A 15,205-nucleotide genomic window follows, 5' to 3' on the forward strand; every position below is an offset into this window, starting at 1 on the left:
CAATGCAGTTTAAATTTGCATTCTCCTTAGCAGTTAAAATAAAAGTTAGTTCTAGTTAGTTAAAATAAAAGATCGAGTAATAGCAATGGGATACATGGAATATACGTGTATACGCAGATATGGTCGCACGTCTGCAGGATAATTGTCGGATATGGCCTGTCGGAAGCTAGCAGCCACTAACAGCAGCTACTAACCGGTTACACCGGTTAAAATAGAAATTCTACTTGTCGTAAACAACACCATTCTATCACAAAGTAGGTATACTCGTTTGTGAAGTGGATATTTATATGTCAACTGACAACTTTCTTCAATATAGAATACCGGAAACAGCAGGGAATCATTTATGCTTCCCCTATTTGTAGAAAAAAGGTAGACAGTTGTAGTAATGTATATATTCCATATCCATTAGGGCTAAGTAGTTGCGCGAAATAAGCTTGCAGACTTCCTTGGCCTGAAGCTTAAACTAAGCTACCTGCTAATGCTAGACCGTAAGCCTTAGTGATGTCAATTATGACAGTGGCATGCGCAAACGGGGTTGGGATGACGGTAGGAACAACCCCCCCCTTACACCCCTAACCTCGGTAGCCTACTAATTTAGAATCCGTACCATTCCTAACCCCTAACCGTATTCCCTACTTCCTAACTCTAATTCCTAACCCTATTCCCTACTTCCTATAGCCCTACTTCCTAACCCCTAACCCTATTCCCTACTTACTAACCCTAATTCCTAGCCCCTAGTAAGCTTTCCCATCCATATGGTACGGATTCTAAAGTTAGGCCCTAACCTCCAATCATCGTCATCATTGCCCCTCCCTCTACCTGTTAAATCCTGCACAGCCACTAGTAACATTGATACTTTGGGTGTATAAAGGGGAAATATGGGGAGTTGGATAAACTCCAACTTTACCCACCTTCGCAATAAAGACTGCATATAAATACTTTTGAAGCTATCGTTAGTACTTGCAGAACACAATGGAATAAGCATCTTGTAGAGGTAGGCTACAATTTTAGGAAGTCACTAGTGACTTTCTAAAATTCAAGTGAATCTTCACTTCTTTCCTAAAGCAGGTAAAAAACATAAACATGCTGCCCATTAGTGGTTGCAGTTAAAAAACCATAAGAATTCAAATTTTGCTGGAAAATTATAATGTAAAAATGGGAGATATGCCAAGCCTGGTTATCTCTATGACTGAGTATGATATGATTGTTTACACAGTTAGAAGAGGCCTATGCAATAGGGTGTCACATAAAAATGGTGCTGCTCTACAGTGTTTTATCACTGATTTTAATGCATGTGCATACAGTAACTGTTCTTTCCTATTTACAGGTTAGTAATGGCTGGACCCTTAAGATGTTGCAGGGTATTCACTACTTGGAATATACAAACAAGATCGATAGGTTTTTCCAGTCGATGTTTGTGCTCTAAGCAGGAACAGTGGAGCACCCCTTCTGGGTATGACACAGGGGTCAAAGTTCAGAATACATTGTGTGAGAAGGTCAAAGGAGATTCTTTAGTCCCTCTAATCTTACCTCATGGAAAATTAGCAAGATGGTAAGGACAAACAGTAGTCAAATTTTGGCCAAGTCTCGTCATTATTCACTATCATACTTGTTCAAAATGGAATGAGAGTTTTCTTGGCTGTTGTAGGGGAGTATATTCATGACCAGCATCACACATGCCATTGATTAAAATGTGAACTTGCTCTTCCTTTTAGGGCTTGTCAATGAGATATACACTAGATAATTGTCTACACCCATTTTAATAGGCTTGCATGTACCTGGGAAATATTGGTAATAACACATTCAATGTTATGGAAAATAATGTCTATATAGACTGAGTTTTGTCTTAAATGTGAAGTAAATTTAAGCTCTTAAGGTACCACCACATTCTCATTATTCTTGACCTTCCAGAAGTTAAGAGCATGCAGGGACTTACCTTTGATTTATTACTTTTCAGGTACGCCTGTGGACCAACTGTTTACGATGCTGCACATATAGGACATGCTAGGTAAGATTTCACCCAATTTGCACAGTTGGCTACAGTAGCATCAAATTTGTTTCCAAATTTTCTAGTCAAGTGTGTAAACTAATTGTAATCATTCTTTTTTACTTTTTTTAAATCAGCTGTCTTGGCCCAGAGTTTCTTGTTGTTGTTGAAATAGTCGTGTTTTTCACTTGAATCTCAACAATTCATACAGTGAATATAATCCAATGTTGATAAATTATATCACAAAAATTTTTGTCTAGAGTTAATGTTAATCCTTTTTTCTTAGTCCTACTTAAAAACAGTGACAAATCATGTAGTTGATATCTCTGATTTATTACAATTATCACTTCTGTTGTTCATGTGCCATGATTATTAGTTTCGTTTGTTGCTGTTACCTAATTTTTCTGTCATTTGAGATATCAATTTAGAGATAAATTTCAACTCAAGTCAATTAATGACAAGAATTACAATTTGCTTTACAGTTCCTACATCAGATTCGATATCATCAGAAGAATCTTAGAAACTTTTTACGACATCAGAGTTATCCAGGTGATGGGAATAACAGATATTGACGATAAGATCATAAAACGAGCTAACGAAAGAAGTGAAGATTTCCAAGTTTTAACTAGAAGAGAAGAGAAGAGGTTCCTTGAGGATATGACAGCAATGAAGGTACTTTCAGAACAGTTTGGGTACCTACCTACTCCTTTAAAAAAAGAAATTAAAAGGATTGTATATATGTCATTTCAGACCAAACTACCTCACAGGTAAAGTTTAATATTGTGTCAATCCTCAGTCAGTATTGCTAAACATTGTACAATAACTGACATCAGTGTCCTTGTAAAAATTAGATGGTGAGTGAATGATGTTGCCCTTCGTTGTCCATCTGTCAGATTATGTATTTGTGTTTCTACCTTAAATACTAAACTGCATCAAACCTGAACAGGCGCATAGCCAGGAATTTGCCAAGGGAGGGGCGAAAATGTAGGCAAACTATCAGAGCCGTAGATACGGCATTGCAAACTATCTAAGCGTAGTGCCACCATGGTTGGTGCGAAGCATATAAGAAAATTTTGGCTGAAAATGCCTCCTAGATTGCTGGAAATGGCACTTCCCAGGCCTTGTAAGTTGCATCTTAGCATTTTCTCTTTTGCAATTACTAGCGATATCATGAAAACATTAAAAAAAAAAAAATTAAAAATATGCTCAAGGGGGGGGGCGGCCGCCCCCTTTGCCCTCCCCCTTGGCTATGCGCCTGAACCTGAAGCTCTGTCTCTCCTGGTGAATGTACCTGATAAAAGCCATCAACCTTTTGACAAGATCACTATGACAAACACACCAGATATAAGCCTGGTTGGATCTGTGCTGACACATCCTGAACTTTTTTTCCCTGTCTTTTAACAGGTACAACCAGCTGCTCATTATACAAGGGTTACAGATCACATACCAGCTATTCTGAATTTCATTACAAGAATTATAAACAATGGCTATGCATATGCTACTCCTTCAGGTGAGGCAAGATTTCAAGGTGTTTGGTATGAAATGTGCAAACATGTCTGGTTATGTTGTTTAATAGTTGATCAACAATGTATAAACAACTTATTGAAGTAACCTGCTGAAATAATTATAACAAAAGAACATAATACTGTATTATTAGGGAGCTGCTACTCTAGAGTAGCAGGTCCTTGGTATTACTACTTTGCAAGATGCTGATGTCTGTGACTCTGAGCATTCTACAAAGTTTTCTTGCTTATGGATATAGTATACTTACACATATTATCCTGTTCTACCCCTCCACTCCATTCGATACCTCTCCCTTCCCCAACCACCAATATTGATGTGGGATGCTGGCATTTTGGAAGCCAGGCAATGTTTATTTTTTAATTACCTCAAAACACAGAACTGAGGAAGGAATTCTTGCAGTCTTTGTCCCTTGTCTTCTCTATGAAATAACAAAAAAAATCATCATGGGCAATCTGTTCAACAATGTTTCATAATGCATTATTTCTTTAAGTCTTCTATAGTCCAGAATCATATCTTTTTTATGGACAGTATATGTTTTTATAACAAGTAAAGCTTTCTTCATCTCTTATCTTTATTTCACTTACATGGACAATACATTATAATATAATATTCAATTCTGTATAGTGCTTTACACCATCGATAGGTCTCAAAGCGCTTTTATAGCTGCAGGTTACATTAAAATATCTTGCAAACCAGAAGAGTTATAGCAAAACTCAGTACTACTAGAGCTCAAATTTTTCTTTTGTCTTGAACTATGACATATCAAGACTACAATTTTGTGTAAATTCCTTCAAGTCTTCGAGGAGCTGTTGGCTGGCATTCTATCTCTTTATCATAAGATAACAGTAGAGTTACACTTTGTGGAGGCCTTGACTTTTCCTCCATCGAACTTTCTTCCTTTGACCTTCTCCTGCTACAACCTTCTCCTCCTACGACCTTTACCTCCTACGACCTTTACCTCCTATGACCTTTTCCTCGTCAGTTTGAGGATATTTAGTGGTTGTTGTCGTTGTGCAAATGTCGTTATCAGTTTTGTTAATTTTGTTTTTCTTCAGGAAGTGTTTACTTTGATGTCAAGTCATTTGGAGCAGACAGATACGGTAAGCTCCATCGTCATGACACTGACATATATGACATTCAGGAAACTGAAAAGTCAGAGAAACGTCATCCTAACGACTTTGCTCTCTGGAAAGCTGCAAAAGAGGGGGAACCTTGGTGGACATCTCCATGGGGACCAGGGAAGGGTAGACCTGGTTGGCATATAGAATGTTCAGCTATGTCAAGGTATGCAAAAATAGTCCAAATTTTAATGAAAATTTTATTTAAAAGTAATCATAAAAAAAAGTTAAAATTTGCATAATTAGCTGGAGGTATCCTTGAGACAGAAAAAGCATAGCAGTGTTATCTGAAGTTGGGGGTTAATGCTGGAGTGGTGGTATGTTAGGAATGTTGAGTCATTTTGTGTTTAGCCTGTTACAAATTACACATAATGTTCACAATCACCTCAACACTAGTTCCCCCCTACCACCCCCCTACCACCCATATTCACTTCACTTTCTATTCATCAATACCAAACACAATTGCCTCAGTCTATGGTGTGAGCTGTTAGATGTGGGATGTATATACTTTAAAAATCCCTTTTGTGGTCTACACTTATTATATTTCTACCGTTCATTCTTTACATCCTATTTAAAGTCAATTTAAAAGCCAATTTTCTCTCTATTTACTTTATGAAATCTGTTCTAAATTTCCTCAGTTTTCCTCTCTCTCTCTTCCTCTCTCTCTCATTAGTGCAATATTTGGAGAATCTCTAGACATTCATACTGGAGGGATTGATCTTGCCTTTCCTCACCATACAAATGAAATTGCCCAATGTGAAGGCTGCTTTGAAACCAATCAGTGGGCAAACTATTTTCTTCATGCCGGTGAGTAAAAATCTCGTCTAAAAACCGGATACAACACATGCGATAGCTTGCCATGATGACAATTTACTAAGGATATTGCTAGGTTGCAATTATAGTAACTATGTGTCATAACACACTGAATGAAAACTGCCTGTCCTGTTTTGTAGCAGTGGTTGGTACACAGATTCTCCCTTATCAGGGTTCCTAAGGAGACAAGTGTTGGTATTATTGTAGATACCGAACAGGCTGAGAATTTCACAATATTAACCACTTGTTAAAGAAATGCAAGTGCTTACCTAAAAAGATATTCTGGCAGAAATAAAGCTCTCACTGGCATTTATGTATTATTACATAAATGTATGTATTACATGTATTACAACACATATCAGTTACTGTACTGGCATGTGGACAGCCCAATTATATCATTTACTGATAATTAAGTAGTAATAAGGGGCTTGTGTGAGGTACGGAAGTTGTGCCAACTTTTTTGTCTGACAATCGTTACCCATCTTAAAGCAGCATTTTGCATTTGGTCGCCGTTTTCTACTTTTTTGACATGTCCATCGAGTTTTTTACATATATCAATCACAAAACAGCAAATTAAGATATTAGCCAAGTTTTTCCCTGCCAACAACGTTAATTGGCGAGTAATTAAGGATATTTGCAGATAATGAGATAAGTGTCCACGACAAATTCCACATTTAAAATTAATCGCATACAGTTCCCCCAAACCCACTAGTTTGAATTCAACCAATCAGAGATGCAGGTTTAGTTATGAGCCGTTGCTAAAAATAGATTCAAGATTTTGCGTTGGTACAACCAGGGAGTTGTTATGGAACTCCCTGGTATTACTGCCATATAGACTGTACACAAATCAAGCATGGTGTTATATTACGTATTGGTTAATGACGTTCGAAGTGTTTAAATATTCATATTGTGGGCGAGGTTTATTGGGATCCCAACGGAAAATATCTTGGAGAAAAACAAAGTTGAAAGTTGCAAATTTTCGACTATAATGCCACCATTTGAAGTAAGATTTAAATAGATAAGCTAGTTATGTTTGTCGTTATGGCATAGTGGAGTCAGTGAGGTTGAGAAAAATCATAGAAAAGGATGCAAAATGCTGCTTTAATATCATGTGTTAATGTTCTTAATTAATGTCTACTGCCAGGAAAAATGCAAGTGCCTATATTTTTGACTGACAAATGGTGAAATTAACTGGCATTTATCCAATAAACAGCCTGAATTTGGAGGCATGTCGAAATTATTACCCAAACAGTGGTGCATAAGAAAACGTGGGTAAAAGTTTTAAGAGTGGGCAAAGGGTGTTATTGTTTCATATGGGTGTATAACAGTACTGCTTTGACAGCATAACATCCTCTTGATGAACTGTGTTTCATATGTTTTATTAATACAGTATTTTATCACTCCTGGACCACCAGAATGCAATCCCATTGATAACTATTTTGTTTTCTTTATTTAGACTCACTTGATATTAATATCTGTTTCACAATCAACAGTTGCTTTAACAGAAAGAACAAAATCAAAATTCTTTTATGCCCTTAAGAATGGAATGTCTTTTCTCTCTCTTTTTGCATCTTAGGTCATCTGTTCCTCAAGAGAGATTCTGATAAAATGTCCAAATCTCTCGGAAACGTGATTAGTGTTCCTGAGTTTCTTGAATCTTACACAGCCAATCATTTTAGGACTTTATGTCTGCTGATGAGATACAACCACAGTGAGTACCAACTCCCCCTTCTGCCCACCCCTCATCCCCACCCCCTCCTAAACATCCAACCTTTTTAAGTTTGTTTATGGTATGCAACCAAAGAGATTAACCCTTCCTGTGAAGTAGTTTGATAACATACAAACCTATTAAGGAATCTTCTCTTCAAGCATTACTTGGTGATAGTATAATGAACACTGAGTCCTTTCTTTAACCCTGTTGGTGATAGTATCCACAATGGATACTCCTTTCCTGAGCTGTAATTGGTGAGAATAACCAAGTGGAATAGTCCTTTCTATATCCCTACATTTAATACTCATTTCTCTAAACTCTGTTGGTGATAATAACTGCATTGAATAATTTATAACTCTGTTGGTGATGGTAACCACACTGAATACTCCTGTCTTTAACCGTGTTGGTGAGATTTACCACACTGAATACACACAATTCTATAGGACCCTAATATTCATTCATGTGGTCACCACCAAAATGTTGTGGAGGATCTACAAACATTTGGAGGAAAAAAAATTGTCTACATTTGTGGAAAAGCTCTTATATGTAAATTACTTTAGTTGCATAATATACCAACCATTTTTAATCATAAAACTTTCTCAAATGTGAGGGGATGGCTCCTTCTTCATAGACCCATTTCCTAGGCCACAACATTTGCAACTGGATGGTCGCCAAGGAGATCAAGTTTTAAAATTGGGGTTACAAAACAAAAACGTTTGACTACCAGGGCTTTATGCACCAGAACTGAGTTAGGCTTAATATGCATGGCCTAGTTTGGTGTTGTTCGATATAAAAAATTGTATGTTACCTTTGTGTAAATTTGAGGAGAAAATTCTGACATATTTTAACATATACACTTTCTTATTTTTAGACTTTCGAAAAAGCTAACTTCTTCTAAAAGACTTTCATTGTTTTTGTGTCTGCAGATATTGAATATGGTGAGGATTCGCTCAGTAAAGCTGTTAGTACAACAAATCAAATCACATCATTTCTTAGTGACTCTGAGGCCTATGTTAGAGGCCAAATTAACAGTGGTCCTGTGGATGAAGCACTTACACATCAAAGGTAGGTTTCAAACCCACAAAAAGTGTGCTTTGGGTGAAACCAGTAACAGAATTTCAACAGCTGCATTGAAAGGGGAGGTATGGGGTGGGGGGAGGTGGTGATGTTTTCTTAGGAACAGAAATGTGTTACATATATGTGTTAGCCCATCCTTCCCCCCCGCCCACCCTGCACCATTCCACCCCATTATTCGATCTCCTGTCTCCATCCAAAGAGTTTACAGAGAAACCATCTTCACGATTCAATTTTTTCTTGTAAAAATATCAAATATTTCATACATGTTAGTGCAAAATGTCTACAAACTGATAAATACATGATTGACTTTATTATAAAAACATTTTGATTTCAGGGTAAGTGATACCAGCAAGAAAGTCAGACAAGCCTTTGCAAATGATTTTGACACTCCAAGAGCCTTGGAAGCTATCATGGATCTGATAAAAACAACCAATGCTCAGCTGCAACCATCACAACAATCGGTAGGTTTGTATACTTGTATACTTTAACCGTATCATTCAATTTGGGATGTAAGTTGTGTGGTGCACTTTGGTAGAATTACTCAAGGGCGTAGAAACCGGGGGGGCTGGGGGGCGCCAGCCCCCCCAGTGAAAAATGTGGAGGGGCGGAAGTATCATTCCGCCCCCCCGCTCCGCAAGTCAGAAAACCCCTTTTTCATTTCCAAATGAGAAAAAAATCTCATTTGGAGCGCCAAATTACATCTAAGGCCAGGTGAAAATACAAAATTAAGTTTACAAAATGGAGTGGGTGTTGAAGTGTGCTATATTGCACCAAATTGCATCTGAGGCCACCTGGAAATGCAAAAAATTCCAAAGGGGAGGGGGACCCCCTCCCCTTAGACCCCTCCCCCAGGCCGGCCATCAGTCTTCAGCCCCCCCACTCAAAAGTACCTTCCTACGCCACTGGAATTACTTACTGAATTGAATCACTTCAAAGAATACGACATAGTGTTATTCACATTAATGAAGTTAGACCAATTTAGTTATAGATTGAAACTTTCTTGTAAGAATAACCATGGATTTACTTGTAAACTTCTTAAAAATATATATATAATTTCATTTTGATATTTTAGTAAGTTGTCGGAAATATCTTACGCATAGTTAAAACTGTTGACTTGATAAATAAACCAGTGTGCAAAGTATTGTGGCTTGGGACTGTGGTATGCCTAGCCTAAACATAGTTGTATAGGTATCACCACCCATAATGGACTGGAAATCTCAGTTATTAGTTAGAGTACATGTGGACTTGTCATGATTGGGTCAATGGTCTGAACCCTCTTCTAGGCAATTAATTCTTTGCTCTTTCAAAGTTGTTTATAATTTCCCTGTCAGGTTTCTGTTCTTGTGAATATAAACTGCTTTGAATAATTAATAAGACTTTATTCATGAACCAAACCTTTACTATATATTTCAAAACAGATTTTCAGCATCTTTTCTTTGATCATGTATGTTTACCTCACAGTGCCCTTGCTCTACCAGAAGTCCTGTTACTATTGCGTATGTGAGTTCCTTCGTACGTAGCACCCTCACAAGTCTCGGCTTTGATCTTCCGAGCAGAGAGGTAAGACACAAGAATGATAAGTAATATGTAGGGTTAATCCTGCACTGATCACCTATGTATCAGTTGACATTGTCTACATTAAATTGATGTATGTAAAGAAATATATGACATATGTACCAGTATTGGTTGGCCAACCATTGCTGTTATGTTATTCACAATAGTGCTGAATGCAAACTATCAAAGGGTCTAATAGATTTATAAGTAAAGTTTCTCAGGTTAAAATCTGCTGGTGATCACTGAGACTGAAGAACACTTCACCCAGGTGTTGTGTTTGTATTTGATCAATAGTACATTTCTCTGCAGTCTTTATTGTTGTTTACATATGTCTAGGTAGATATTAAGAATATTCATATCACTAAGTTTGGTCAGTTTAATAAACTGCCGAAGCTTCAGCGCAGAATTCTGTTCAATGACCATTACTATCTCAGGGTTGTTACTCCTAGCAGTGACTATGTTTTACTGCATTTTACAATCTTTCAATTTTAAGGATGAAAGTAGTACTGGTTATGGAGGGAGCCTGAGCAGTACTCTGGACACACTGGTGTCTTTCAGGAAAGAGGTCAGGAACTGGGCTCTATCGACCGACAATGCTACCAGTCAGGCAGGTATATGAATTATTGATACTTTTTGTAGCCTTTTATGAAACTGGCCTGTCATATGCTCCTTGTAGCCTCTGCTGATACTGTTGGTAGCCTCTAATGATACTAATTGTGGCCTGTATAATTAGTGTTTGAGACCTGTACTGATACTGTTTTTAGCCTCTTTTGATACTGTTTTTAGCCTCTATTGATACTGCTTATAAACTCTATTGATATTGTTTTAGGTTCTCTTTTTGCTGCTTTAGCCTCTATTCATAAGGCATTTTTAGCCTGTATTGATACTGTTTTTAGTCTTTATTGATATTATTTATAGCCTTTATTGATATCATTTTTTAGCCTCTCTTGATATTGATTTTAGGCTCTACTTTAGCCTCTATTGATACTGTTTTATGGCTCTATTTTTGCAAGTTTTTAGCCTCTCATGTAATGATAAGTTTGATTAGCATGTATTGATACCGTTATTGGCCTGTATTGATGTCACTTTAAGCCTCTATTGACACGGGTTTTAAGTCTCAATTGATACTGTTTATGGCTTCATTGACCCTGTGTTAACCTCTATTGAAAGTAACTTAACAAACCTCTGGTGATCCTGTTAACCTCATCCATTGATGCCGTTGATTGCATCTGTGGATACTGCTTTTGTTTGAAGTTCTCCGAGTAACGCGAAAAGTCACTTTGCAACTGTATATAATTTACCATCAAGTTCCAGGAATTTTGTGAGCTGTTCTTTGTGAATTTTGGGGACATTCTGAATTTTCTTCATTCCATCTTGCCAGGAGAGACACCAAAAGAGCAGAGGAAGAGAATTAATAAAGAACGAAGCTCTCTACTCACAGCCTGTGATGATGTCAGAAGTAGGTTAACAGAAGATGGTATACAAATCAAGGTATTGAATTAACAGAGAAAAACACCATTAAAGACCGTCAGTAATGGCCCCACATTATAGCATGCTATGAATTGCTAGAAGTCTTCAAAAGTAGTATCCTAGAGGCTTCGATCCTCAATATTTTTGCAGCCATTGAGGGGTATTAAAATAGACAATAAACCGTAAGAATGACTGTTAGAATGAAAGTAAAGTGCTTGTTAAAACTGTTAGCATTGGAAATTATTATTTGACTTTCTAGATTTTTTTGGGGGGGGGGGAGAGGTGGGCAATACTGATGACCTTTTCAAAAGAATAGGATCCTAATGTATCCATTGGTAATTTTTATTGTTCCTACCATACATCTCTATTCAGAATTGTTCAAATTACATTTAACACTTCAAAAGGAAGCAAGTTATATAAAAAAAAAAAATTAAGTCGGACATGTTGATATTAAAAAGTGTTACTGTGACAACAGATGTTTAAAGGTCATCGGTATTGTCTCCAAATATGCTAGAATGACAGATAATGGTCACTCATGTTCAAATTGCAGTAAATATTTTTCTGACACCCTCAGAGCATTTGTTCCCCCCGCCATCATGATACAGAATTACAGATCCAATGATCTTACATGTAAGCTGAAGAGCTACATGATCTGCATATACACCAGTGCATGGCGCGATCTTGCTCTGGGAAATAAAAACAGACATGACACTTGCGAAGTTTGAAACTTTTAAATGTAATAAAAACTCCATTTCATAGACTTGTGCCCTTTTGCAGTAATCCAATATTTGATTGATGTTTTACCTTTGATTCACCTTAATTTCCCTTCAAGCTAACGTCAGCGCGTGATTGTTGCCATGGTTGCATTAATCTTTAAATCTTCCTGTAATCTGACATTGATGTCAGTGTTGTCCTTTTTTTGACTCTCAAATCTCATTTACAGGACAGAGGACAGAATTCGACTTGGGAGTTCAGTGAAAAGAAAGTTAATCAAGAACGACAGGTAAATTCAGTAACACTCCGGAGATTTAAAAAACAATTCAGCATCGACACAAAAAAAATATAAAGATCTGAGAGGATAAAATCAAAATTCAGATTCAGGTTTAAAAGAAAATATATAGTGCAAATTTTTGTAAAAGGAAAAATTATTTCAAAAGGAAAAGTCCAGTATGAAACAGCATGCACAGTTGAAATTGACAAAGAAATGTGTTTGTAAGGTAAAACCTAATTTTTATGTAAATAATTTTTACATAGCTTATAGTTTTGTTTGTCTTTGATTGTTTCTGTACCTAATGAAATTGATTTGATGTGCTCATGGTTTTACTTTTTTTTTTTTCAAGTGTTTTTTTTCAAGATATGTTGCTCACTTTTGGTTTGTTTTCTTTAAAGTATTATCATTTAAAAACATTGTAGTCCTTAATGCAAAATATAAAAGTTGATCTGGAATAGAAATCAGAGGATGAATATGTTTTTTCATATATGGAATAATATTTCTCTCATGGAAGGTCAAGCAAAACATTACATTTCAGAAAGCAACTTGGTTCATAATTTCCTTGTTATTTTACCAAAGGCAAGATTTATCGAAGACGATCCCATTACAGGTGTTAAATTAGGGTATATGGAGGCTGCACTGTGCATGGTACGAATCTGGTTTCATTGCATACGTGACGATGCTTTATCACTTAGTTGTGCATGCAATAATCTCGTCGTCTTTTGTGACATTCTAATATTTAATCAACCTCTGTTATGATGTTATCGTTTATTGCAAAATACTGTATGGTTTTTTAACTAAGCAAATGGTTTGCACACTTGTTGCTTTACAGACTCAGGACGAGGAAACGTGACGATAGATTGAAACTGAAGATGAAAGCAGTATTAAGCACAGTCGAGGATGTGGCTGCCCATTCAGTCCCATGTCTCACTCATTTCGATGAAAGATGGAGAGTGGTTTCATTAATTGTCAGGAATGGAGAGATTCAGAAAGAAGATGGATTCTACAGGGAAAAAATCAGAAAACGGTTGTAGATGGACATGTCCATCTTTCATGCATCATAACTTTGACCCACTGAAGTAATCACTAGAATCTTTGCTGTTTCATATACACAGATCAGAAATCATTTTTTGCTCCAAATTTCGTCACGGAGAAATATGTATGAATGAAAGCAGACATCCTTAGCTTATTGTTTTGATAGTGTTTCATTCCAAGGGATGGATGTGTCATTGTGTGGACAATATGATGTGATTTTGCAATGGGTATTAGAAATGCACAATTTCTCCTATCAGAACCATATTTACTGTACTACCAATACAGACAAGGAAACCCCTTCAGTAGCAGAGAAGTCAGGGTAAACTTTCCCTCAATGTTCATTTTGCATTCCAAACTATAAACTTTACACAACATAAGGCTATCCTATCATACATATATATGAGCTTCTTTGATGTTCAGGTTCTGGAGAGATTTTCACATTTTGCCCTCTGCTGACCCCAAATGACCTTGACCTCCACCTTAAACAGTAGGGTTATTTTACTAACTATGGGGAGGCCACGTGCCAACTATTTTGAGATATCGTGTTAACAAGCTAGGGCATCACATATACACACACACGTACAAACACAAACCAACTTGACTGCATAGGTTATTTGCTTGCCAATGGCAAGTAACCCAAAAGTTCGTACAAGTAGTATGCAAATTATTTCCCTAATTTCTTTGCACCCTTCAGAGCCATTTCAAAGGAAAATCTCGTCTTTCCTCCCTCTGGCCAGCTATCCAAGAGACTGATATTTGTTAAAGGCAGGGTTGCTCGTAGATTCTGTCCGTCACACCACCAGATTAACAAATTAGAACCATTTGATACTGTGTGCAATGCAGAGCTAATACCCTTATTATTCTTCATTGATTGACCGCAATGGTTAAATCTTAGAAGTGAAGGTATCTCTGTGCAACAGTCATAGGTCATCTGACACAGAGATATGAATCTGATCCAATAAATGGCATTAACTGAGAAAAGAGATTCCAGCCTTCCTGGTTGTATTGGTTTATTTAATATTATATTACTATTAAAATACCAAAAGAGCCAAGAAGTCATACCGTAGCCATGGCACCTGTGGCTATTTGGAAAAAGATATTTTCATTTCTCACATATGAGATTATATTTCAAAATGTAATGGAGCAAAGCGGAATATCTTGTTGTGGCAGAGATACTTATATTGAGTTTCCTGCACAAACTGAAGAAAAACATTCAGTTCCATTGTGCCAGATATACCAATGTGCCCAATGTGAGGTGTTGGATCATACACATCTATTTCTTACATTTCCGTAGTGAAATTAAAAGAGTGAAAGTGAATGTCAGTTTAACACTGGTATTTATAAATATCACCTTGGTTTTGGGGGCAGAGGGAAGAACAAGAAAACAGTAGATATACTAATTCAAGCACCAGTGGCTTTAAATTTTTCCCAAGCATCATGTCTTGCATATATATATATCATTGAGTATTATGATCATCATATATTCAAATAGAAGTGAAAATTTTCTATAGTGGAATATTAAAGGCAGTTGTCCATCATTGGAATCTTTTCTACATCACACAGCTTTATATGATAATTTGGATTGGCTTCTTTTATAGGCTGGGAGATGTGGGACTGTTTCGAGAGATACTATTAAATATGCTTGAAATGACTTGTATAGTTTGTAGTGTGTCATCATTTTATGCTCGAGAATTTCTGTACTCTGTTGATAACTATTGTATGCGATTGTAAATGTCCAACTGAACTAAGCCAAACGGCACTTTGAATAAGATTGGAAAAAATGGTGCAGCGATGCAGATAGTCATTGCATAAATCACAAGATGATTTTTACTTTCTTTTTTGGGGAGGGGGGGGGGGTGAGGGAGAGAGAGGGAGGACTTTTAAACACTTATACTGTTATTCACAGACTCAAAACTTCACAAATA

General features: G+C 36.8%; 1 protein-coding gene across 3 annotated transcripts; it reads left to right on the forward strand.

Annotated features, from left to right (window-relative positions):
• The first annotated feature begins 107 nt into the window (after positions 1 to 107).
• Positions 108 to 14,931, forward strand: LOC139979542 (probable cysteine--tRNA ligase, mitochondrial). Of its 3 annotated transcripts, none has more exons than XM_071990461.1 (15): positions 108 to 254; positions 1,328 to 1,552; positions 1,958 to 2,008; positions 2,470 to 2,659; positions 3,392 to 3,497; positions 4,567 to 4,795; positions 5,303 to 5,436; positions 7,019 to 7,153; positions 8,080 to 8,218; positions 8,565 to 8,691; positions 9,692 to 9,790; positions 10,278 to 10,395; positions 11,166 to 11,275; positions 12,198 to 12,257; positions 13,078 to 14,931. In XM_071990461.1, the coding sequence occupies exons 2-15, from the start codon at positions 1,335 to 1,337 to the stop codon at positions 13,096 to 13,098; spliced, it is 1,737 nt and encodes a 578-aa protein (XP_071846562.1). In that variant the 5' UTR covers positions 108 to 254; positions 1,328 to 1,334; the 3' UTR covers positions 13,099 to 14,931. The 3 variants fall into 3 exon arrangements, with proteins under 3 accessions (XP_071846562.1, XP_071846563.1, XP_071846560.1); XM_071990459.1 differs by having other exon boundaries at positions 219 to 369; XM_071990462.1 differs by lacking the exon at positions 1,328 to 1,552 and having other exon boundaries at positions 130 to 254.
• Positions 14,932 to 15,205: the final 274 nt, after the last annotated feature.

Source organism: Apostichopus japonicus, chromosome 14 (assembly GCF_037975245.1).
Source record: "Apostichopus japonicus isolate 1M-3 chromosome 14, ASM3797524v1, whole genome shotgun sequence".
Lineage (NCBI taxonomy): Eukaryota > Metazoa > Echinodermata > Holothuroidea > Aspidochirotida > Stichopodidae > Apostichopus > Apostichopus japonicus.